Raw genomic sequence first — 27,974 nt, 5'->3', positions numbered from 1 at the left:
TTTCATACTGATTACTTTAGTAAAACATGCCAGAGTGAGTATTGATATGTTTTAGCAGCCTTATAATGAGCACACTATATATTATTTGAAATATGTCAAAAAAAGGAATAGCAGGATTGTACAGTAAAAAGTGAGCTAACAAACATACCGAATTCTGGGAACTGAAATGGCAGAATCAAATGCACAAACACATAAACGAATGGATAACAACTGTCCTGACATAATACAGTCATTTTTTCGATGAAATGTAAAAAACGGTGGATTAAACCTGATTGTATAGCTAGCTGAACCTCTCATATGTATGACAGACTAAAACCAATCACCTACAATCTAATCTTCCCAAAATATAAATATACATACTAGACAGCCTATTAAAAGAACTTTTAGTACAGATAGCTTTACTTTGTTCAAGCATAACATTTGTTTTCATTCAATTTCTCCCGTGATTGGACTCAACTTATGTTTAACCATTTAGAATATTTGGTCTCGGGCATATATGATGAGGTTTGGTTTAGAAAGGATTTAGTGTGTAACCCGCATTTGTATTTTTTCTCAATCGGGTTATCAAATTTCGAACTACGGTATACTACTGTTTCCTTTAAATTTCGGGCATACCTTTAATTTGTAGACGTCAATATAAAAAGGTCCCGCGCAAACTATTTGAACTTGTATTTAGAAAACCGTGCCGTATGCATTGCTATTGATATATGGATGACAAATGATGGACACCTATAAACATTAATTTAAAAGACTGCAATCAGAAACAAATAGTTGTACTAGTAACCAAAGCAAATTATACGTCCTCTGTGCCTTCCACAATACCAAAATGTCGATACAAGACAAGCGATATATATCATAAAGTTAAATCACAAAAATACTGAACTCCGAGAAAAATTTAAAACGTTTTAAAAAGTCCCTAATCAAATGTCAAAATGAAATGATAAAATACATCAGCAACTGTTATATTCCTGACTTGGTACAGACATTTTTAAACGTGGAAAATGGTGGTTTGAAAATGGTTTTGTAGCGCTTAACCTCTCACTTGTTTGATAGTCGCATCAAATTCCATTATCTTTACAATGATGCGTGAAAAAAACGTTAATAGATAAAATTGTCGAAAAAGGTGTACACAGTCATATGTCGCATATAAACTGGTCACGCTATTACAAAATGACAAACAACAGTACCGAAAACAAATTGGAATATTGAGGAACACAAATCCCGACAAAAACAAGGGATGATCTCAGATGCTCCAGAATGGTAGACAAATCCTAATCCACGAGTGGCATCCGTCGTCTTGTTCATGTAGAAAAAGCTCTTCAACTTCGTGCTTTATTTGACATTTTTAACTTGTTTGTATTCGAGCGTCACTGATGAGTATTTTGTTGACGAAACATGCGTTTAGCGTAAATACAAACTTGAATCCTGATATCTGTGATGAGTTTTTCAACATATCAAGCGTCACAACTGGATCAAAATCGTCTTACCCATGAGAGGCACAGTTATTTACAATTGACTTTTGTTTGATTACTCGTGATGTTCAGTCTTGTTTAATGGTGTGTTATTTTGATAGTCCTCTCTTACTTGCCCATATAATTGTATATTTTGTTTCGTAGCATGGTTTTTTTATTGTCCTATTTATATCGTTATTCATTACATAGCCAGCTTCGTGATAATCTTGATTGAACTTTATTTTGTGCAAGCATTCGACATTTTAAATACAACCACTTGCAATACATAAGTAGAACATGTGAGTTCTGTGACGGGAACGACTTGATGTTGTTTGTCGATTTTATTTTAATCTAAGAATATGAATTAAGACTGCGTTGCTTTTTACGTTACACATGGACGATTAGCCCAAGTTAAAATTCATTTTTATTATGTTAAAATAATCATCGCCGGTAATTGGATTATCTTTTTTTAAATTCTAACTTTCAAAATAGTGATTTTATTTTGTTTTAGAACAAGGAATTGTTCAAGTTGTTCTTAAAAGAAATATCAAAACTATTTCACTACAGTAACACACAAATATGATTTTGATACATAAACATTTGTGGAAAACTTTATTATCTTTCCTGCTTGTTTGTTGTAATATCTAAATACACTCCTATCTTTTCCGATTTAGTTTTCTCTTTAATCAGTCTAGAACTAACAAGCTTTATTTTTGTAGAAAAAAATCACATAACTACAGAACTCCGGAAAAAAATCAAAACGGAAAGTCCCTAATTGAATTGCAAATCAAAGGTTTAAACACATCAAACGAACTAAGTTCAAATGGTGGATTCAACCTGTTTTTTATGATACATTGTAACTTAATAACCATTCCCCTTGAATGAAAGTTGCATAAAATTCCATTTTATTGACACTATATATTTATTATTCAATTCGTTATATAAAAAAAAGCTCGCAAAATCTCCGATTCCGAAATATATTATTCTATTATTATTTTAAAATGCAGATTGTCATTTTAAAATGATCTAAAGGTTCAGGCCTGTTCAGAATTAATATTTAACAAACATTTATATAAAGAAATGTATTTATTTTATTGAAGAACAAAATTTATGAAAAATATATCTAATGTTTGTGTCTCCTGATGTTATTTTGCAAATGTAAAATGAAGACCACTATACATAGTTGTGAATAATGATAACATGTACAATTTATGAGTGTACCATACGTCTGCTGTCTGTCTAGTGGACATGTCCATCTTTATAAGAATTACGACTCCCTGAAAAATAGAAAAAAACATTGTGGGTAATGCTTATATTCAAACATTGAATAATAATTTGACACTTGTATGTACATGTATTTTAAAACCTTAAAAATAATGACAGCATAATATAAAAATAATATGATATGATATCAGACATAATTTAAACTAAAATTTCAAATTTTAAGTAAGAAAATGTATACCACTAAAAGATGAATACAATTACTTTTGCAGCATATCTATTTGAAAACAAATACAAATATAATCAACAAAAAGAAGAAAACATGAGATGGATTAAGTAACATAGATATGATATACTAGTATGTGCTGCTTAGTAGATAAATGAAGAATGAGGAAATATATAATAATGATTTACTAGACGCATGGAGTTTGAAGGTCTCATTTGAGTCATAGTCATTAGAACATGCATACAAATGCAAAATGATGAGTTACGTTTTACAGCAGAATTAATCAAATTCTTTAACTTCAATCTCCATATTTTTATTATAACCTCGTCATTTGTTTGTACACTTATCTGTATTTGATACTAATTTAAGAACATGTTATTCAAAGATGTCATATATAAATATTCTTCGCTTATTGCTTATAGGATAAATCATCCCGGTATTTGTCCTTTGAAGTTTGTTTTCCTGTGACCTTTTTTTTATTATTTTTTCATAAGCTAATATATTGGTGCCGAACAAAACATGAGTTCTGATTTTTTTACAAGAGTCATTCTAGTCATTTTATTGATTACTATTTCATACTAAATGATTCAATTATATGAACGTTCCACATAACGTTTGTCACAAATATATATTAAAATCGTTCTTACATGACCACCAGGTGATATATAAGTAGTATGATGTAAACGTCGTTCATTTTATATTTCATTAATGCATCTTGTGGGTTAAATTTTATTGGATATATGTACTGAATGTTTCCTACATGATTTAGTAAAAACAGTATACGTATTTTAATCAGATTACATCTCTTTGTATTCATATACATAAAATCAAAAAATAAGTTATTTCTTCTATTTACTGACATTTAGGAGTAGTTCCATTCAAAAGTTTATTTTTGTCTCTGGATATGATAGCAGATATTAATGCATCTATATTTAATTATTGAAGTTATGTGGTTATCAAATAATATTAAGGTATATGCTATTAGAATTCTAGATAAGCATTCAATTATTGTTTGATAAAACATGCTTGTAGCTATATAACAGAGTTTATAGCAAGTGCTATATTAGCAATAAGGTAGAAACGTACAGCTCGAAAAGAATCATGCGAGGTTAATGTACAGGAAAGGGTAATGTAAGGGTTACATGCGGTGTCCTTGACTTACACACTAGATAATAATCTTTTTCCTAAAATTTCTTGAAGTCGATCTTGATCTATGCTTCTTTTGCCAAGTGAACCAAACAGTGAATATTTATCAATGCCCCTGATTGAAACTGGTAACCGCTTTGTACCTCTATTTGTCCAGTACCATGATCTAGTTTCGCGCGCAGGCAAAATATCACTTACATCATACAAATTGTGAATGTCAGCACTGTCAATATTATTATACCTTTCATCCGTATCTCTACTTCTTTTACCAAGCCCTCCAAAGTATGAGAGTCTATCCATCCTCCTCTTTCCAAGCCCTCCAAAGAAAGATAGTCTGTCAAGGCCACGTTTCCCAAGACTTCCAAAATATGACAGCTTGTCCATTCCTCTTTTTCCAAGATTGCCGAAGTATGATAAGCGGTCAAGACGTCGTTTATCAGCCTCCATTGATTCTTGTGGATCTACAAATCGTTTACCTAAGCTTGGTGCAAACATATATCTATCATATTTAGATCTTCGTTCTACTTCTGGATAGCTATCATCAAAAGTTGCCCGTTTTCCTAGAGAACCTAAAAACCGGGCATAGTCTATTTTCCTTTTTTCAAACTGATCTTCTGGAATCGGTTGTTCATCCTGTCGTTTACCTAACGATCCATGGAATCGATACATATCCATTTTTCTTTTGTATTGTAATAATTCATCATCTTTTGATAGTTCAGTACTTTCTTGACAAACAAGTTCGTTGCATAGAAGTATTAAGTATATTACTGCTGAAGCCACGCAACGGAATTGTACATTTGACACCATTGTTTTGTTCTTTATTCCGTCTGATATTCAACTTTTTCAGTCTGAAAGAAAAATGAATTGCTAAATTACAGTTACTGTTATGTATAATCGGATTTATTTTAAAACTAAAACGTCAGCTTCGTCAATTAATGGAACATAAACATCTTACAATGTTTGAAGCACCTCTCATCTCGGCTATGTTTACAAGATTTGTGTTGCGAAATCTAGATATATGCATATCGTTTTGTTCACCGTAGTAAAGATATTCGGAGCACATCTGTTCATTTTCAAGATTTGTGCCTCCAAGGCATATGTTTAATCTTCGTTTATGTTTTATTACCTGTTGTTTATATGTTCGGAATATTACTGTTATTTTGCAGCATGTGTGCTGCGCAATCTACATAAATGTGTAGTGTGTTGTGGACTGTTAACAGATATTTTTTTAAATATCATTGCCAGCTTGTTGACTTGGAATAGATGACAGTTTTTTAAATAATGCACGAGTGTGTACTTCCGGTTACCCTTCTAAAACATCATAACATCATAAAATATCTCTTCGTACGCCTTGGTTCTATCAACGGTTTTTATGTTTTTATATGAACCATCTTTCCTTCCACTTTCTGACTAAAGAAATCGTGAGAAAAGTACATACACATTACAAAAATAAAGGAAACTATAAATACACTTTTCTTTTTTGCAAGATTTTTTTTGAAAGATTAAAAAAGAAAAAAATTATACTTTGAAATATGAACATATTAATGTTGGGTCAAACACCATAAGCCATGGTCATAAAAACGAGTATACAAATATATATAAAAACAAAAGAGAAAATCAATTCGAAAGACAACACGACTTCAAAGTTTACTTTAGTAGGAGTATAACATAAACGGTTTACAATTGATAAAAGACTTTGTTAGTTCTTGAAATAGAACAAAATCTACATCCTGGAACAAACGCACAGAAACACTGGATATATAGCTTACTGGTTCAAGGTAACAGTATATATAATAACCAAATTATAACTATTGACATCAGACACTCTATGTTTTTAATTCAAATATTGTTTATAACTGAATGTTTATCTAGCTTTCTAATATAACGTAGGTCAATTATGAATCAAAAGCACAATAATTGTGTTTAAAACAACTTTGAGCAAAACAAAAAAAAAATGTTGAAAAAGGGGAGATATTCAGTATTTTAAAATGCATACGTATATACTCCCTTTGTTTTCTAGTTTACAAAGGATATAGGTATGGTGACATCGGTATTGTTTATCGACGGCAACAATATTTCTCTCTTCGTATAGTCTATGCGACAATAACACCGATTTACACGAATTTTCCAAGCACAAACTAAGTCATATTTTTTTTTACAATTATTGGAAGAAAAACTACATTTAAATGAATGCTAAATGCCAATTCATGATACTTGTAAGTTACGATATACACTTGTGTATGTGATGTAGGATTTGCTCACCCTCACAACAAATAAATAGGAATACCACAATTTCAAAAAGAGTGGAACATTATAGCACTTTCTATGCTTTGGTATGTTCTTCTTCTCAGTATATTTTTTTACACTTCTTTTGTTTTTTAATTAACAAATGATATATATGATGACAGCATTATTGATATTCGACGGCAGCAACCTTTTTCCTCTTTTTATAGTATTTTGGTTTTTTTTACAATTATTGGAAGGAAAACTATATTTAAATGAATGCTAAATGGTAATTCATGATACTTGCTAGTTACAATAGATGATTAATGTAAACAAAACGTGATGTTTAAGGGGTCCTACTCTTTTATCAGTAAACTTCCCTTTTATTACAATTTCATTGACAGATCCGTAGGTAACACTCTGATATATTATTTTCAGAAGCAGTTGTTTGTTTTTACATAAATGATATGCCTTTAAATGTTGTTTTGATTGATCATGGCTTGTGATATGTCACTATTCCATCGGGTGCTGTCCTTTTAATACATTAAGCGTTTTCTTTTCCATATTTATACAAATCATTTGTTAATGTTATTTGAAACGTTATACACATGCATCACGTAATGCGACAGCTTGAATTTGTCTAAAACATTACTTATTTTGATAGAAACTATTGGCGAATTGAAATTTAAAAATATGATGAAAAACAAATGCATCACTAGCAATGGAATTTGAGAATACATTTGGAAATGATACAAATTTGTCATATATAATTACCAAGTAATTGCTTATCTATTTATCAATCATATTTAATTTACTGGTTTTTGATACTCTATTCGCAAGTTTTATTAACAAATTTCCATATTTTATGCATATACCAACCTTTTATCAATTATGTTTATACCGATACAACTATTATCATTCATCTGAATGAGTTGTACAATTGATTAAAGACAATGGAAGAGTGTTAAATATTTTATGTCTTTTTTATTTGAATGGTGTCTGATTTACATTGATCAATTTGCGTTGTGGGAAACAATAACACTATAACACAACATTAAATCCTATTTTATAATCAATTTACTTTTCAATAAAACATAAAGTTTAATTTCAAGATAGGCAAATGGATTTCAGTTCAAAATGAATTTTTGATAAATGTTTAAAATCCTCATTTTTTTTTTCATTATCTATTTTCTTGTTTATGTAGTGTCATCAATTGTGATATTAAGTTATGTGATACTGGTATTTTACGGACGCTTTTAAATAGCAACTTTTATCAATGCCATATCAAATGAAACCTATGTCTATCTTTTTAAATATATTATTTAGGCATATCCGAAGAGAAATAACAGAATGTTGATAGGATTTACACAATACAAGATATAAACCGTTCAATCTACTTGTTAAATGTTAAATAAATGTTAGTTCTAAAGACAAAAAGAAAGTCAATAGTATATATGTTTAGTGATAAAATTATGCTGAAATAAGGATTGCTTTTTAAACTTTTAGATTGTCTCTATTTCAGTATACATCAGCGACTTTGTTGCATCCTGTTCAACTATTGTGTTCGGTGGTCATTTTAATTTAGCAAATACAGACTTAACGAAGTCAAATCCCGATGATAGACGCGCTATACAATTGCTCCCTTCAATTTATAGAATTTTCCTATGAAAGAGTACAGCTAGTTAGTTTTCAAAATTTATATAACACTTATTGATACAATGAATCTTTTGTTTAAATTTTTCAATGTATATGACACAGTCTTGACTCATTTCTAGAATTGCATGTATTATTTCGTCGCTCTGACACTCTCAAAAATCATTTTTATTACATGATTTGCTATCTTCTCTTTAACGGAGAATGACTGACAAGGGAAATTATTTCCGTTATTAAAACTAACAAATTCATTTCCATTTACATATATTTCATTAAGCATACAATACAGAATAGAAGGGTCGATCTGACATGTTACGGATGTCAATCAAATGTATAAATTGTTCTCGGAAAATGGTTAAAAAAGCGACTCCAAGTGCTGTAAATATGATACCAAAGTTTTACTTAATGTTTCGAATAAACTCTGTTAAGTAAGATGGACTTGACTGACTAAATGTTGTGGTAATTGTGCACAAAAGCATTATACGTGTGAGATTCAACCAAATCTTATGTATCATCCCTAGTTTTGGGTGGGGTTCGTGTCATTTATTCTCTAGTTGTCTATATTGTGTCATGTCTACTATTGTTTGTCTGTTTGTCCTGTTCATTTTTGGCCGTGGCGTTGTCAGTTTATTTTCGGTTAATGAGTTTGACTGTCCCTCTAGTATCTTTCGTCCCTCTTTTGTGTAAATATTTCCTAGAGTTCTGAGTTTGAACTATGACCCACTATACTACAGACTTGTAGATTTTCATTTATATTTATATGTATAAATAAAACTTTCAAAATGTTTCGAATATTTCTTTACTTGACAGATAAAACCAGGTTGACCTCATACCACGTGGAAGAGAAATGCTGCAGCTGAGCTAATAAAGATGAGCAACAACTAAGATAAGTTCAGGTTGTGACAATGGATGAGGAAAGATAAAACAACCTTGTGGTTATTCTTTTGTCGTAATATGGTTAAAGGAGGATATATTTTTACAATGGTCAATATGATTTCATACCATTCTATTTATCACATCCTTTGCATATTGAATAACTGACTTTAATGAGTCTTTAGTTTAAATAACAGAAGAGATTCGTTCTTTATTCTGCGATGTGATATTGCTGTTACATAACCTTATTGTGTCAAACATTTTAGAAAAGTATATTATACATAGGCTAAAAGTATAGTTGGAGGGTTGATATATCACAAAACATCGTTAACCCCGATGCACTGTTACGTCTGTCCCAAGCTAGGAGTCGATGTCCTTTGTTAATCTTATATGCTTTTTGCTTCTTTTATTTATTTCGGTATTAAGTATGACACTGACTAAGGATTTGTTTGGGAGCTTATCAATTACAAATCAGTCGTCAAAAGTCTGTATTAAAGCGTGGGTAGTTTTCGACGTTCCAATCTCAAATATCGATGATCAAAAACAGAAACTAAAGTAACCGCAATACTTCATAAAAAAGACAAGACCGAAACTTCTGGTCATAAAAATTCAAAGCACGATTATTGTACTTAGACTGATAATTGATGTGATGTTTCCAGCACAATTGGTTTACTCTTAAATACTGAGTGAAGGTTTATTACCGAGAGCGCAGATCTACAAAATAAGCGTCTTCATCACTGAACTTAAATGTTTCCAATGTGAGCGCTTCAAAAATCTGTCCTTTGCCATGATATATCGAGAGACAATGGTGTAAACAATTGACATATTATAATTATTCTGACAACAACAACCGATTAGCGATTGTGAGAGAAATTGATAATCCTTTTAAACATGAATTTAAGCAGGCAATGTTGTCAGTTGTAGGTTCGTTTTTTATTCTGAAATCTCAAAATGGCAAAATAAAACAAAAAAAAAGGTCAAAGAGTATCTTATTTGCTTTAGCGACAGAGTATATGATTTGTACCTACGTCAGACTGCTTCTTTTTACATCAATTGACGTGCAATTATGTAAGCGCGAGAATGATTTCATTTTATCACGAAATATTGATAAGCAATGATGTAGGGACTTTAAGTATATGGTATGAATGCATGATGGTTTTATATTTGATATCTTAATACCTAACTGCTAAGTTAAAGTCTATTATTTTTATTTTAACATCATATACCGATAATCGTTTGGTATCTACTTTCACTTTGAACATGTATATCTACTACATTGTCTTGTGTTACTAAATACAACATTTAATCAGTCTTACGCATTGACACTCTTATTTCACGTTGATCTCGAATGAAGTTTGTCTCTTTGTTACGTTGATGGGTTGTTTATCTCCGTTTTTAAGGATTCATTCAGATTGATATAAGGTACTTTTCAATTGTTCAAGGAGGCAAAATAATATTAGATTCAGATTAGTCAAGCTTTTGTGATCATAACACAAATTGCAGTATGAGACCACAGACAATTATCTATTAATTGTTTACTAAACGGAAACTTCAAGCTTAATGGATTTTGTTTAAGATTCAAATTGTTGATTGTCATCTTTTTATTGAAATATGAGATCCATTTAATTCCCTTTTGGATAGATTGTCATGCAATTCCTCGAAACATTTGTCAGCTAATCATTAATTAACGTTAATGGAAGAAATACATGGCGTTTTAGTTAAAACGTCTTTCGTGAGGGACAATACATTACAGGTAGTGGAATACACATTACATGGAAGAAAAATAAGCTCATCAAAGTATGGACAAATATCAAACTATACTTGTTGATTTCACTATTATAGGAAATAAATGTTAAGCTACCACGCTAGATATCAAACTACATACTTTAAGGACAAGTAAACTACAACTTTACTATTTACTAATCACGTGGAGTAACGAATTCAGAAATCAATATAAAAAAACGGCAATTTGAAATTCGGAAAGTTAGGAACTTAACCTGAGGTGAAGGTCCTTTACTCACATAGCTATATTTAGTCTTTCCCAATTCTTATGCACTCTTAGGCTGTAACTTGGTGGTTCTTGTGTGTAATAATAATTAACTTCAGCTAACATCAGACCGTTTTGGTTTTATTTGTTTAACACTTTGTCAACATGGACTATTTATATGAAAATAATGCGATGTGGTATGATTGACAGGAAGACAAAAATGTACATTCAAACCTGATCAGAATTCATTTATCGAGTCCATAAAAGTGCATAGCAGTTTTCCAAATCATGTTCTACAATTGCAACAAAAAGAAAACATAACTGCAGATTAAATCTTATTCTGTAAGTTCTAATGATCCGGGCCATTACAAAGGCGGGATCACTATTTCTTCTATGGATAAGGGTCGTTACATTTGCTAGATCACCATTCATTCATATCAACGTAGCAACCTTATTATTATCTCATTGCATCGAGCAATGTAATGTGCAACAAACCAGTATTGACAAATTACTAAGCACAACGTAACAATTTATAAAACCTTTGCAAATTACTTTATAATTGTATTGTAGAAATTTTTATATTGTGAGTATTAGATTATACATGTCCTTATCACCTGCGGTAAAATGTTTTTAAACAATTTATAAATTTTCAGGTTTTCTTAATGATATTAATTTTGCTTCTTGGTTTGTAATAACTTGATCGTAAAACAATTAAAAGTCTGATGTTTGTATGCGATGTCATTAGATCAATATACAGTTAGCAAAACAACAGATTAGTTAAAGATTAGCCATCTGACGTGGAAAACTCTCAATGGTAACTTCTGTATAATTATTTTGGTAAATGTTGCGTTATAAACAAGGTTTATTAGTGACGCCTTATAGTGTTTAACTTTCTTCGAGATTCCGAGTCTTGTTTTTAATTAACTTTTAAAGATTTAGATTCCTTAAGGACACTCTCAGATTCAAAGAACAACTCTTTATTCCGTCACTGAAGCCATCTGCGGACATACGGAAATTGAAACGCCTCTTTTGAATGGTGTTGATTTAGATATCATCTACTACCATTTAATTTGGATTATTGGTATTTTCTTATTCAAATTGGAAACATTTTTTTTAAATGGATGAACTGATATCCTTCATTTTATTTACAGCTATTATTTAGTTGAGAATAGTCTGATGGTGTAAATGTTTATATGAAAGAAAAAAAAATGAACACATCTAAAAATCCAAGTATACAACAAAGCATTTAATAATCACTCATATTTTCAAATTGATTATGCAGATATTATTTATATACTATAACATGGATAAGATCTACAAGAATCTTCGAAAACAACTTTTGCCAAACGTCAATGAAACCCGATAACTAATGTTCACTTCTTCCCCTGTTTTATGTAGTTACCAAAAATAAATTATATAAAGCTAGATATGCAATGTCAATTTTATATCAGAAAAAATACAGACAAGGCCCTTTATAGCTTGTTGTTTAGTGTGAGCCAAGGCTCCGTGTTGAAGGCCGTACTTTGACCTATAATGGTTTACTTTTTTAAATTGTTATTTGGATGGAAAGTTGTCTCATTGGCACTCACACCACATCTTCCTATATCTTAGAAATATTATGAGTTACACCATTGTAAGTATTATATTGACGTCCATATGGAACAATCAGAAAGGGACTTTATGATTCGTCTATTTCATGACTAGTTTTCTTCAATACGCTTTTTCGTATGGACCTTTACGTCTGGTATTCTGTTTTCGTCTTTGAATTGCGATTATAATAGTCCCTCTGTACCCTTCAATTTGACAGCGTGTTTACCAAGCACATATCTGGCATAGTTGTATACAAATCATACCAGTCAGTAAAATAGCAGTTGTTCACTATACATTCTGACAAACAGGTTGATATAAATTCTCAACTCCGATCTAAGTTTGTAACAGGGACATCCTAAAAAACTGGCTCTTGAAATTTGAATTTTTATCAACGAATAAAAAAAAAATCAAATGTCATACAAACGACCATAGTTATTGTAAAATGGATGATGTCAGAAGACCAGACTTGTACTTCGTTTATTTGTAATATTGTGCGTAAACAAGTGATCAACAAAGACGTAAATCATGAGATGAAAAAAACTCTGTAAATTGATAATCTAAACTATATTCTTCTACTCTTGATTATTCTAAAAATGGACACTATCTTAGCTAGATACTGTGGTACGCTGTGATATCGTAAAATGTCATTTCCATAGATAAATCGGTGCCCTTTGTAGTGGTCAATTCAAGACTTTCTGTATAATTTAATCACACATAAATCTGAAACATCCTTAAAATCCATCAACATATGCTTTGTACATCGACTATGACAGGTCCTATTTATCGTTACTAGTAAAAAAGCTATCACCTCATGTCATAACTATCAGAATGATGCTTGATATAATCAGTTAACTCACCTTCTCCTCTTTCTCTTGAAATTCAAAGTAGTCTTTTCTGAATCGATGTAAACATCGAGGAACTATTGTCGTTTTTATTTACTATTATTTCGAGAACATACAACTCTCGGATACTATTCTAGGATAAAATTTTCCAAAAAACTATTTTAAAGATTGAACTGTCAGGATCTGCTCTGGAGTAGAACTATCCGCATATATGTTTTAAGAAAACCCATATTATGTAACAATATGTTATTTAGTGGTCACAGCAGTTCTATAAATATTGATGAGAGTTTACAATTGGTCCCTTAGGTACGATAAACATAAAACATTGGCATTTGCAAAACCACCAAATAAGTTGCATAATACTGTAGATAAGATAGCCATATTTATATACAAATAAAATAACCCGATACCAACTCATCATCCCCTGGTAGCTATCCTCTTGTATAATTGGGAGGTAATATTTAATATTTATATATATTAAAGTCACAGTAAAATTAGTTTCTATGTCTATAAAACGATTTCAATCTGTTTTTAAAGTTAGTCCAACCAATTGAAAAAAAACTGACAATGAGCGTATACTGTATATTAATTTAGATCTCGATCATTTCAGGAATATTGGGAATGTGTTAACACATCTTTGAATAAAGGCAATAGTAGCATACTGCTGGCCAACAGTCACCAATCGACAAACTAAAACAAATCCCTGTCAAAAACCAAAAGTGTAGGATACACAAAAACTATAAGACGAAATAAGGGAACAAGACAATGCTACAAATATAAACACAAATAAAAACGGACTAAAATATAACAACAATAACAACTGCCATATTCCTCACTTGGTTCAGAACAATTTAAGAAACAATGATGGGTTGAACCTGATTTTGTCGCTAGCTTTTATATATCAAATAACATAAACATAAAAAAAAACAAGCAAAAATACCGATAAACATACATCTAATGTAATTATATTACGATAATTAATATCGGTTAACTACGGTCGAATGTTATCAATGAATTATATTATTTTTATAAATGTGGTGAAAAAACACCCTTTTACACGCACAAACTACTACTGGGAAATTGTACATGATCTTCAAAAATTCATTTTTATTAATAATTTATTGATGTTCTTACATTGCGTAAGCACAAATTCACCCCTTCGACTGAACAAAGAACTGACAAATAAATGTCCATCCCCTCGACAAATCTAGTGCAAGGAGAAAATATATCGTTTAGGCACTCAATAAACGCATATATTTAGGATTAAATTTATGCAGACATTGCTGAATACATGAGCAAATGTAGAATGTGAATCAACTATTTTTAGTTATAAAACAATTCGACATACCAGTCAAAATAGATTTTTTTGTAAGCATTTGACCACTTGCAGAATCGGTAAAATGAACAATTACTAAATCAAACATATGTGTTTTGCTCAATTGTGTTACAAATACCATGTTCGTTTAACGATGTTGAATATATAAATGTGCGGATCAGTTGCGTCCATGGAAGCCGACAATATAAGGAAATACCGTCAATTGAAATTAATTGTTTTAATCTGGTGCTCCAAAGTATTTCAATTGCCTTATCGTGGCCCCATGTCGTGTAAAGATAATTAGTATTGCTCAGATCGTTTTATGTATGTTGTTTTATACCATTACTAATGGTAAAGATGACTCTTTTTATTATGTCATTGCTGGACTCGAGATAATACCAAATGACATTTCATTTTACAGATTGATCTCAGAACAAAAGGTTTGCAGTAATAAACATGAATTGTTGAGGCAATTGTCAGCTAATGTATATTACTACATGTATATTGGAATTATAAATGTGGTTATTAAATCTAATATCACAAACCCTAAAACAACATTTATCAGATAGTTATGAATACATTGCGAATCTGTAAAAACATTTGAGTGAATTTAATGCATTATATTTAGTTGCATAACTAATGAACCTCGTTTGTTCGAGAATTGATTGCATTAACAAGTATTTTGTTATCCTTCGATGTTATCACGTGATGTGAAGTCTCCCCGAATAAATACGAGGTTCCCTGTCTTTGTATTTATGTAGTTGCCGCTGCATGTCAACGTATTAATTTGATTAATAAAACTTTTATTCAATATTTAAAATGAAAACACTATAAAATGAAGACACGTAAAAAACTGAGCTTTCAATTAAAAAAACTAGTTGACTTCTCCTGGAACAAAATTGTTAATAAAATGTAGAATGATAAACTTTACATCGGTTAAATATTACTGATCATTACATGATGGAATTCAAGACTACTTGACTTCTTTTAGAACAGAATTGTTAATAAAATGTAGAATGATGAGTTTTGCATTGGTTAAATATAACTGGTGATTACATGAAGCAATTCAAGCCTATTATTGTCAGATATATTTGTTTTACACGTAATACATATATTATTGTAACATACAATGTTAAAATCTTTCTTCGAGTACACAGAATATATCCATAGATATTTGATTGACACACGTACATTTTGACTATGCCGATATCCATCTCCTTTAAAATAAACGTTTTTAAATTACCAGTTTATAGTTTTGAACCTTTCTGCAATCAATCTCGAAAAACAGAAGACAAATACGCATTTAATGTCGATCTTTCCACTCAGTTTCCAACTGTTTTGGTTAATATTTGTAGAAGCATGTTAGATAAAGAACCACGGGATCCTCAGTATCTATGCGGATCACAACCATCGTTCTTCCATTAACGCTTCCTTTTAAATGCCATCGTTTTATCAAAATGATTATCACCTCAAAATAGCTCGACAATAATGCCATTTTTCTACATATCCTAGGCTACAGTAATTTGACCATTAATTATGTAATTATTTAAGATAAAGGTTAATTGCATTAATTATTATTTACGTGGTGACACAATATATATCACTTAGTAGTGACACGAGATTTCACTTTACAAAATACAACAGTTCTGGCAGTAAATGTACAAAATTGAATATGTCTTTAAGATTCACTACGATAACATGAAATATGACTGGTTTTAAGAAGGAAGTCAGATATATTCATCAATTTTGTAATCGTTCTATACGTATTTGCTGCCGGTGTGTTTTTGCCTTAAATATCCCAAAAGATATGAAGTCTTTAAATTATTAAATTAATTGCATGCTTAACCTTAAATTTACAGAGAACCAAGCAATTTTAACAAATTCTATTAACCCCCAGATGAATTTAAATACTGGGTGGGGACACTTTAAACAACGTTTACGTTGTGGTCAGTCTAACGATTGGATCATCAAAAGATATTTTCAATGTCTGAGAAGTGTGTAAAATGTATACCAGCATTAATACTAATAGTATTTTATTATGGTTTAAAACTTTAAAAAAAATAAAGGAATCTGAGTACGTTTGTGCTATGCCCAGTTAGTTTCACACAAATGTTGTCTTAGAAAGCTATTCCTTAAATTCCTTATATTAATTGTTTTTAATGCACAGGAAACTAGCAATTCAAGACGGCTTTTCAGGATATCGTTAGTTTTAAATACTAGTGGATCTAGAGTATTTAAAGACAAATAATCATATTCGTGCTTTTAATTTTGTTTTAAATCGATAAATATTGCGTAAAATAAGTGGTACACATATGCCAAAACGTGGGGAATCCAAACAATATATACACATGGAAAAAAGTATTGCAACACAAAATTGAAATAGAAATTTAAAAAAACACTCTTTATGTTTTTGTGATATAATTTGATAAAATAACTAGTGAAATATTATTCAAGTATCACCTGAGTCTTATCAATAAATATCGACTCGATAAGTTTTTAACTGCACATGCATCTACTGTACCCGTAAACAGCAAAACAGATGTTTTTATCCTCATTGTTTTCAACACTTTAAAAAACCAAGTTTTTTAAAGTTATGTGATTAACACCTTATAATGGGTCCTCGACAACTCTTAACTGCAGCAAAATGGCAAATTATCAGCATGAGGGAAGCAGGGATGTCGCTGTAACAACTGCATGTATTGTTGGTCATCACCATTCCACTATAAGTCGTTTTGAGAATAAAAATCAGGCAATGAACGATGTTAAAGACCTTCCGAGATAAAGAAGATCCCCTATACCATTTGCTAGGGAAAAATCAAGCATAATGAAGGTTGGTCAGAAGGAAACGGAAACCCATTGCATACAATACAATCCTAATAAGAGACAGGCGCCTATTAACAAGAACTGTTCGAGATCGACTCATCTATACTGGTTATCGTGCGATAAGACCATATCAGAAACCTTTACTTACGAACAGACATACAGTTTTCCGTATCCAATGTAGTGCAGAGCTCGCCAAAGTTGGAAATTAGCATCGTGGAGGAAGATCCATTGTTCCAATGGAATTCGGTTCATCTTCCTTCGCCCGATCGTAGGCCGGATTTGCACCATATCGAGCATATATTGGACACTCTTGGGCGGAAAGTGCGCGAAAGGACACCCCAGTTCAGACACATCATGAAATAAACAATGCCCTTCATCAGAAATCGTTGCTGCTAACATAGCAACAAATTAGTCGATTTCTGGCAGGAATCAGAAGACGTTTAGATGCGGTTATCCGTTTAAATGGAGGTTGCGCACAAAATACTAATTCTTTGGCGTATAACGATCAACCATGATGTGAACAGTCATCTGAAGATTAATTTTGAAATTTCTGACATTGTAAAGTTCGACAACAGTAAAAGTTGAAAAATGCATTTTTTTGTACAAAAAACACTTCATTTTGTTATTAAAATTTTGGTTATATTTTTTTTTTTTTTTAAACATTTTTTGTTCGTTTCAATGCCAATGTTATCATAAACTATGTTTAAATAATATTATACAGATATATTATAATATTTCATCCAAAAAAGAGGCTGATTTTTCAAGTTTTAAAAAATCAAGGTTTTGCAATACTTTTTTCCATGTTTATATCTGCAAAACATTGAAAACTATTCCGTTATCATTTTCTATAATTGAACGACAATTAAAGCCATTTTAACAGAATGCTATTATTATTATTTTCGGTATCCATAGTTTGCTGACACATTTGTAGGGTAATTGAGGCAGTTTCTTATTAAGCAATTGGTTATTTCATTAATAAAAACACGTTATTATTTATATAATTTCTTAATAATGGCTTATAAAGTATTAAGATCTTTGTTTCTGACTTTTGACACTCATACAAACATATGAAAGGGTTGAACTTGTGTGTTAAGAGATTTCTTCCCTTTTAGTTTTGGAATAACACATAGAATAGGTACAGTCACAAAAAAGCAACCAATATACCACTTGATGCATTCCTATTAAAATGAATATTTTCCTATACATGGCGAATTCAGTTATGTGAAAACAGAGAATTAAAATAAATTTTGCAAAATGATGTTTATAATTTTAAACTTCAGAACAACCAACTTCTCCTTAAAGTCAACTTTTGTGCAGGTTAACATTAAAACTCATACATTGGTTTAATTTCACTAGATCTATACCAGCTATATAAATTACTAAACTTTACCCCCAATTATATTAAGGCCAAATGCACACAAATTTAAGAAACTAATTCTCAATTAGATAAAGCTGTTAATATTAAAGCATACTGCTCTGCATTCTTATGTAGATGTCTGTTTTACTGCGATATTAACGATACAATTCTACTATCATGTGTAATGACAAGATTAAATGACCAGAATATGAAATTAATAGACAAAACGTTTAAGCCATGCTTTAATCTATACATTGTCGAATTAATGTTCATCCTAAAAAGTACTAAAGGCGAATCAATTATTGAACATCACATCACATTGTAGTATAAACCGATTCGTCTCTATATTCATAGTGTTTAAAACAGTGATTTTTACTACGTCAGGCGAATGTATGTTAGTCTTTTGGTACATCGATTCGTAGGGAAAAACTCTGTTGAAAATATGAACTCTCCACAATTACATAACCACGTGAAGTACAAAGGTTAATATAGTACCCGCTAGCAACATTTATTGTCCACTTAACCAATTTAATTAACCTTGCGTTTCAGGGATTTGCTGACTTAATAAACTATTACATCTGGGATATATTATTTGGCCATTCCTTGTTACTATGGAAATCCGCACCAGAAATATCCATATATTTTTCATAATTAAGTTTTTTCTGTTGATATTTATTGTATAACATCCAGATATGTTCTGAGTAATAGAATACCCCAAAGACACTAACAAACACTCGTTACCTGCTTGCCAAACATAATTTGATTTCTTCCTCAATTGATTGAGGGTCCTTCGTGTAAATAAAGAAAATATAGAAAGTTTGACAAAACTACATCTTATCTTTCAAAGACAATTAATCCTTCCACCTTATTAAGATGACAGAACCAATTGAACTTCATATGAACATAAACATAGAAAAAGTAATTTCTTTTTTTAGTTCTCAAATTTTAAATAGTACAGACATTAGATTTATCATTTAGTATATTATATAATTATATATCTGCATATAAAGTGACAAAAACTACCTCGGGCTTTTTCTTTATTATTCCAATATGACGGTACTAGACGAAAGTTCATGATTGTAATAGTTATCAGATACTACGAAGCATATAACTGTCTGTCTCTCTAATTGTACAGATCCAGGATAAAGTTATCTTTTTAAACCATACATATATGCATTTCTTAATTAGATATAATGTATGACTGTTCGTGTTCTTCATGCAAAAACGAAGTTAAAAGATCATACCTGGACTTTACAAACCCAGGTTATAAAACTCTACAATTCATAGGTTGGATAAGATTGTAATTTAATTGGTTTACCATACTACGGTCAAATTTGATGATGTTAAGTCATCTTAATGAACGGGAATATTCAAGTAACGCAAGCTGAAATCATTTTCATTTTTTATTGATATTTAAGACGCAATGAAAGCAACATCTTAGATTGGTTAGCGTGTAGACTCATAGACCCGCTACCCCAATATCCGATTGTAAGATGACAGGAAGGAAGCTGTTAACTTAATAAACGGTATTAAAGCTCGTAAATCGATCACAAGGGGAAAATAATGTGAAACAGTTTCACCTAATGTAAATTATTTCTGACCTGCTTCAATCTCAAAAATACTACATCCTTCTACAATTCGAAGAAAAATTGTTTACACGAAAATGACGAAGGATTCATTCATTTAAGTATTTAAATCCGGAATAAAAAATAATGAAACACGTTTCATTGATGGTGATAGTTTATTTAAACTTTTGAAACCAATACCTAATGAAGTGTTTTAGTAAAAATCAATTAATTGTATTGTCCGCCTCATTTTCTTTTAGCTGTTTTTGTTGTTCCAATATTATTTGGATAATATTAAGTCCTCGCCAAATACTTTTGATTACCGGTTTTATCTTTTATGTTGCCTAGTACAGTAATATTATCAAAGAAGTTGTTTAAACATTTTGTATTTTTACATTTAGCTATTCTACTGTGATCATGGTGATCTAAAAGACTGAGCTGATATTTATTATGACTGATCGGTTCGGACTTGGCATATCAATAGCATTAAAAACCCATATGAAACTTCATTTAACCGTTAAATAGAATTTCATTTTGTTCATATAGCATATTAATCATGTTTAATTAGGACTTGTCAAGGATTTTTGATATTATTTTACACTATCATTGTATAAATAAAGGCAACAGTAGTATACCGCTGTTCCAAACTCATAAATCCATGGACAAAAAACAAAATCGGGATAACAAACTAAAACCGAGGGAAACGCATTAAATATAAGAGGAGAACAACAACACAACACCGAAACGGACCATTGTATAATTGTAATACGGATATGGAGTTTTGTTTTAATCTTATGAACCCCAAAAAGTCGATCAGAAAAACTTTAAGCGTCTTATGCTATGCATGTATCACAAGTCATGCTTATCTGATCATGAACTCATAAACAACAAATCAATGTTAAAAAATCTTGTGAACTGTTTTATTTCCGTACAAGTCAAAACCTTTGAAACCTTGCTGTTGTTATAATATAACAATGTTTCATTTTAGCAGATCTTAACGTGACAAACGAATTTACTATCATCTAATGATATTATTATGTTTATATTAACACGTTTGACAAAGCGACAATTGACAATGGAAACATTGATGTCTACTTTTCTCAATGTCTTTAAACCTTAACAAAGACGTTTGGTAAATCATTGTGCATTATCTAAACCTACAACATGCTTATAGCTATGTAATGTAATGACATAGTGTATGTTTTAAAAAGTTATTTGGTTTTATAAATCTATATATTGTGTATATAAAAAAAATAAAAATATATGAACGTCGCTATACCAATTGAGGAAAAGAACTAGTATGGGCTTTGCTCATCGTTGAAGACCGTTCGGTGACCTGTAGTTGTTAATGTAAATGTTTGTGTCATTTTGGTCTTTTGTGGATAATTGTCTCATTGGCAATCATACCACATCTTATTTGTTATAGATATTGCATGAAGACATACTTGACATTACGAATACAATATCGTACAAGTATAAATGCAACAATTTGAATCAAGTGCTGTTTTGAATTGTGTAAATGACTATTGTCAAAGAATATAAATATTGATGTAAATTGCCCCTGGTCTCTGTTTAGCTATACATGTCATACAATAATCCTAATTACGAAAACTCACATGTCTAGGTATCTTCATCTTACATTGGAATTATTAGGATTAAACTAAATCTTTCCTCAAATGTACAAAAAATGCAGTTTTAAGACATCTCTGAGCAGAAATAAAACATAAAAAGCGGTTTTGTGCTAGGAAATTCCCAACTCATAATATACAGGTGCAGAAGGTATCAAAGAGATCAGAGAAGCGCCCAGGCGTAATAGCATATTAATATCAGCAATTGACCCAATACGAAGTCACTCTGTTTAAAATAGGGGCAAAATATACCAGAGTGACGGTCAAACTCATAGATCGAAAATAAAATAATAACAATTTTTGGCTAACAAAGAAAAGACAACCAGACCAATAATAGTACACACTACACAACATAGAAAACTAAAGACTAAGCAGCAGGAACCCCACCAAAAACTGGGGTTGATCTAAGAGTATTGGAGAAACATGAAACACAAATTGCTATTCTTATTCCATTATTATTATTTGGAAAAGTTAACATACCGACATTCAAGAAGAATATGCCATACAAATATGAAAAACTCTTACCCGTTACAGCTGATTATTGTCCAGCTACTGGTAAAACATAACATTATTCGGTAAGTTAGTTTTTTTGACAAGTTTAACATAAATGTTTTATAAACGAACAGACCATCAGGCAATATTCATGTAATATACATGTATACCCAAAACCTGGGTTGATTCTCATTCTCCTGAAAACATTTCCACAAAGTGAATGTTAGGGTTGCTTTCCATTTGTTTTGTTGTTTTATATTGTCGAGCGTTATGGATATTCCCCCTTAAGAAGCTACGTTTGCATTCTTTATTTTTTGTTTGCATATTCATACATTCACCATACTTGAGTTAGAATCTTTAAACACCCTACAATGTGCACTATGAAGCTTAGTCAAGATAAACAGAAGTTTAATTGATTAAATTAGAACGAGGGAATTCGTAAATCTTTTGTTCTTTGGAATTTCGTCCTCATAAAATACCGATGCTCTCACATAAACATATTGCAAGACTGATTTTAGAAACAAAACCTTATTTGAAGACTTCAAACATTGTAGTAAACTTCTATCATATTAAAAGAACAAAACAGTGGATGATGAATATTGTGAAAATCATCAGCATTAGAACTGTAATTGTGATTTTTTAAATCGGCATCTTGCGTTCGTACAACATCGCGAACAAATCATTCTATGGAGTTATATTCCGATTTACAGGAAAAGTGGATACCATACGTGCAAATAAAGTAAAACCAGCATTCAAAAACTACTCAATTTGGTGTGGAGTTTGCCTTCTCAAATGCATTTGTAACACATGCTCGAAATAGTAACCACTCTTTAAAATTATGTAGCCCCATTTGTAATTAAGTGAAAGCTCATTCCCCTTTATAAAGTTTATTGGCTAATAAACCAAAGTGTTAGAAAGAAAACCTTTATAAAAAGTGCCTTGATTTACTTTCGTCCATAATAAATCTGGCAAATTATAGTTTTATCCAGAACTATTATATGTTTTCTTCTTGTTCTGTTATGCGGAATAACAATGAAAAATATCAAGTAATTTTATAGTTCAATTAGATTATTGGGGAACCGTAGTGAACCTGTCATATTCATTTATATAATCCTATTCATAAAACCTCGTGGATGGACTAATGGTAATTGATATAACAAAACGTATAAACCTTTTCACATGAATAAAACAAATTTAATAAGCAGGTTTAATACTAAAGCAATTAAATTCTTCCAAGAATTTTATGCAAAACATAATTGAAGTGCTTCAGAAAGGAGAAAGAATTATTGCAACCATTGCCATCAAATAAAGTGTTTTACAGCTGTAATTTAAAAGGTGTATCATGTTGAAAAATTAGCTGTATCAGAAATATATGTTCTCCGATACTTATTATTTGTGCTTTAATCCTGGAGTGTATTATTTTCCTTCTAAATATAATGCCATGAAAAATATGTCCTGAATCGTAATTGCTTGTAATTGATAGATATGAGATAATGTAGCCTATTTGACATCATTAAGTAGGCTGAAACCATCGGAATTCTTTAATCGGTATATCATATTATATATTACTATTTACTGTGGGATTGAAATACTGTATTTATATCTCAACATATGAGTCGCAAATTATTAAGTTTCAGCTATCAAATTATCCTGTAAAATGAATATACTGGTACATATTGATAAAAAACGTTAAATCATATTTAAATACCAATGGCTCTTGTTTTTTTTATAAAGACATAACACTTTGGTTTTCAAAATTTCACTCAATTTTCTTCGGAATAACCGCCTTTACAATTATAAAAGGGACACACATTTTTTCAATGATTAAGGATTCAGAAAAAAAACCATTCGCTTTATTTTAAACGCAATATCATATCGTTATGCCTGTAACGTACATGTAGCATTTTGTATTTGTTTTCAATAACAACCTCAGCCTAATAATAAATATAAGAAGACGTGGCCTGAGTGTCACTGAGACAACTCTTTCTAAATATACATTGTAAGTTATCAGAGAAGAATAATTTTGGTAATAAAAAAAAAAGCATAAAAAGGTATATAAACAAAAATACCAAAATCCTAGGAAAATTCATAAAGGAAAGTGATTTAGAAAATGGTAAAAATAAAAAGTTGAGACACATCAAACAAATGAAGAAAAAACTGTAAAAGTCCGGATTTTGGTCAGGTATTTCCTTTGGAAGAAAACTTTTGATTAAAACTGGTTTTATTGATAGCTTAACATCTCACTTGTATGACAGGCTCTACAACTTCCTTTCTATTGATACAAATTTGAAGTAGGTACAAATGTTATCAATTGTGGTACAGCAGTCAACATTGTGTTATTATTCTTATAACTATTAAAAAGGCTAAAGTATTTAGTTTTTCTTTAAAAAAAAAAAAGAGAATATATTGAGCACGATCAATGTACCTATACTTTTGTAAATGTGTTCGTGTGTTAAGAATTCCTTGTGTGTGATGTTTGTATTAGCGAATCAATCTATCTTTGGGATAATAAAAGGCAGTTTTTCAAGAACTTCATGTATCGGTTGAAAGTCATGGATTCGAAACAGTGCCGGAATATGGCATAATTACATAACAAACCATTCATTAAAACATACTTCAAACAATATTTATAAAATATATTCGATATATCCCAGTTATCAGTTGCCCATAAATTGATAATTTCTAGAAATATATCTAAAAGAAAACCCATATTATTCGTAGCAAACTCAATGTAATGTTCATTTGGAATCAGTGATAATAAATTTAGATAACCAGAAACAAGATAATCAAATTATAGAAATCTCAAATGTCACAATTACGTTACACATTTTTAAATTTGCAAGAGTCTTTGCCATAACATTGGTTCAAAACGCAAATTTCGTCTTTTACAGTCGCCTGCGAAGCTACAGTGAAATACGTAAATTTTGAGAATGGCTCTAAACTTAGAAAAAAACTTACATTTATATCATTGAGGTGCATTGTATGACATAAAGGCATCAGGCACACTTATTGTGAAAAGTTTGAAAAAGCAGATGTTTATTTGTATATAAAACAAAAATATTATCGTTGTTTTTTGGAGAACCAGGGTAATGAAATATGACACTTTTGTCCGGCAGTATGACCAGTGAGCGGGATAAATGCATACGTAGCCAATTCTAGATGGTAGAAACATGCTTATTTTGAGAAACAAAAAAGTTAAAGTGCAACAGACTCTTTACATTACACATCATTTAAAACAACTCGGTAAGGTGTACACAGGTGACCAGTTTTCTGCGTACAAACGTATGAATTATCACCAAATCCTCCATTTCATTGGAAGTTCAAATAACAAAAATTCATCGCGCTCTAACTAATTTGTAAATCTCCCTCGATATTTTAACAATCGATTCGTTTTTATCCTTAATGTATGTATCAAATAATTACATCTTACCACTAAGCATCAACAATTGATTACCTTTCTATGGTCTAAATGTACCATAACACATGAACAGTTGCCAACCTAAGTGTCAGCGAAACTATTAACTGCACAATTATAAATTCATAACTGTACGTAATATCATAATAAATAAGAATGATTAAGATACCAGAGCCAAAGGTGATTTCAAAATGTGGAAATTTACTAGTAACCTGAAAAAATCAAACGTTATCAATCATCGACGAAAACAATACTTCTGAGTTGGTATAGGCATTTCCCGAAAAAAAAGTTGGGTAAAACCTAGTTTTTAGCTAGCTAAACCTCCCACTTGTATGAAAATTGTTCATAATTCCGTAAATTAACCTACGTCCTATCGACACCACTGAATGAAAAACCCGTTAATATTACCGTAATGCTTATCCAGCAGCTAAATTGGGTAAACATACATCACAACTGAAAACAAAAAATTCCCTATAAATCTAACTAAAACATTAACATTCTATATGCTAAAGTTGATGGTTATTTGACAAAGACGCCAACAATTGTTTGTATAACTATACAAAAAGTAGGGATAAACAAAATGGAAAGAACACTGAAAAAAGGCCGAATTGCTCGTCAAGACCAACCTATACCCCAGGAACATCTGTATGAAGAGAATCAGATTTTGTATAACTAATGATGATCAAACTTGTTACTACATGAAGCTGTTTGTAAGTACTCATCAGGAGTATAAAAGAGAATTTTTAAATTATTGTATGGAAATAAATTTTGTTATTCATTTCATGGCATTTGGTTTAACTTTTTCTCCCGCAATACTGAATTATTTAAACACTATTTTGGTATGACTTGTTGAACAGTGGTTTTTGACATTTGTTCACTTTTTCAAAATTTCCATATTTAAAATGTCTGTCTTCATATAATCCACTTCAATATTTCATAAGTACATGAAACATGCATCTATTTCTTTAACGCTGATAGAAAATTTTCTCAATATTAGTTCGAGTACATCATAACTATATTGCTTTTCTATTATTTTCTAAAATCCAAAAGAGCTCAATATTGAAGACAATAATACTATGCTCATCACCACAAGAGTCAATACAGTTTAGTATTAACATAGCTTTTATACCTTTAACGTAGCAACACAAAGTTGCAAAACTTTGTTGAATTATCTTTGTATCCTTATTAATGACGATAAAGTGTCGGCCTAATATCTTAAGTGTAGAAAACAAATTACCTTATATCCTTACTGTAGAACAGTAAAACCTATAGTTTAGGCCTAATATCCTTACCGTAGTAGATATAGTTGTGTGAAAGCAATGACCTGTCATTAACTTTTTGATTATCAAACTTAACTTTTGTATAAAGAAATTCAAAAATATCTTCTAAACGATAGATACAAAGTTCTAATATTATACACTTCATAAAAATCATTTGAAATGTATTAATTTGAAAGAATGCTTTCTGTATTTTTGATATAATGCATGCATAAACTGATACACATTTTATATTTGAATTTGTGTCGGGTTTTAAACAGTTTGTAATATTTCTATTTAAAATCCTAATAACTATTCGTTTCCGGCCGTTTCCATCTATTAGCAAATTTTAAAGCTTTTAATCATAACGATCAATATATATATTGTTATACATAATACTTATCAAACTATATCAATAACATAATTTCAAATTTTTATCGGTTCGTTCCTTCATTGTTATTTTTCAGTATTCAATATGATTTTTTGTAGAAGAACTTATGTATTAAAATAAGAAAATATAACGCAGAGACGAAAAATTTTATAATACCATTATCTTCTTTAATTTTGTTGCATCCATTCAAAATTAATTAAATAAACTCCTTACAATATGTTTTGCTTAATTATGCGTACATGCCATTTACAGCTAAATTGTTGTTTGTTCAATGAATAAGAAATATTATTATTGAAAAAACGAAAACAAGCATATAAAAGTCTTACCAGGTGTCCACTATTATTCCAGGTAGCAATAACAAGTTTAATTAATAAACTACACTGCTTTTATAGACTATATCCATTCTTATCTGGTGGGTGTTTCACAAATCAATTCTTTAGATATTCCACTTACAGCCACCTTCACATGGCTGATTCCCAATTGCATTGGCCAGGCGGAAATTTATTTAGTTATTCATCGA

General features: G+C 30.6%; 1 protein-coding gene across 3 annotated transcripts; it reads right to left on the bottom strand.

The window, feature by feature from the left end:
• Positions 1-2,518: 2,518 nt before the first annotated feature.
• On the bottom strand, positions 2,519-27,974 carry LOC134685672 (buccalin-like). Of its 3 annotated transcripts, none has more exons than XM_063545632.1 (3): positions 27,781-27,974; positions 4,061-4,892; positions 2,519-2,728 (listed from the first exon to the last, which is right to left on the bottom strand). In XM_063545632.1, the coding sequence occupies exons 2-3, from the start codon at positions 4,849-4,851 to the stop codon at positions 2,719-2,721; spliced, it is 801 nt and encodes a 266-aa protein (XP_063401702.1). In that variant the 5' UTR covers positions 4,852-4,892; positions 27,781-27,974; the 3' UTR covers positions 2,519-2,718. The 3 variants fall into 3 exon arrangements, with proteins under 3 accessions (XP_063401702.1, XP_063401704.1, XP_063401703.1); XM_063545634.1 differs by having other exon boundaries at positions 4,286-4,892; positions 27,781-27,963; XM_063545633.1 differs by lacking the exon at positions 27,781-27,974 and adding an exon at positions 13,228-13,411.

The sequence above is a fragment of the Mytilus trossulus genome, chromosome 9 (genome assembly GCF_036588685.1).
Source record: "Mytilus trossulus isolate FHL-02 chromosome 9, PNRI_Mtr1.1.1.hap1, whole genome shotgun sequence".
NCBI lineage: Eukaryota > Metazoa > Mollusca > Bivalvia > Mytilida > Mytilidae > Mytilus > Mytilus trossulus.
Note: the sequence above shows the minus strand (reverse complement) of the source record. Positions and strands in the feature narration are given on the sequence as shown.

Excerpts from the sequence above, each read along its gene's own strand:
- LOC134685672 (XM_063545632.1), bottom strand. The coding sequence starts at position 4,851 with ATGGTGTCAAATGTACAATTCCGTTGCGTGGCTTCAGCAGTAATATAC.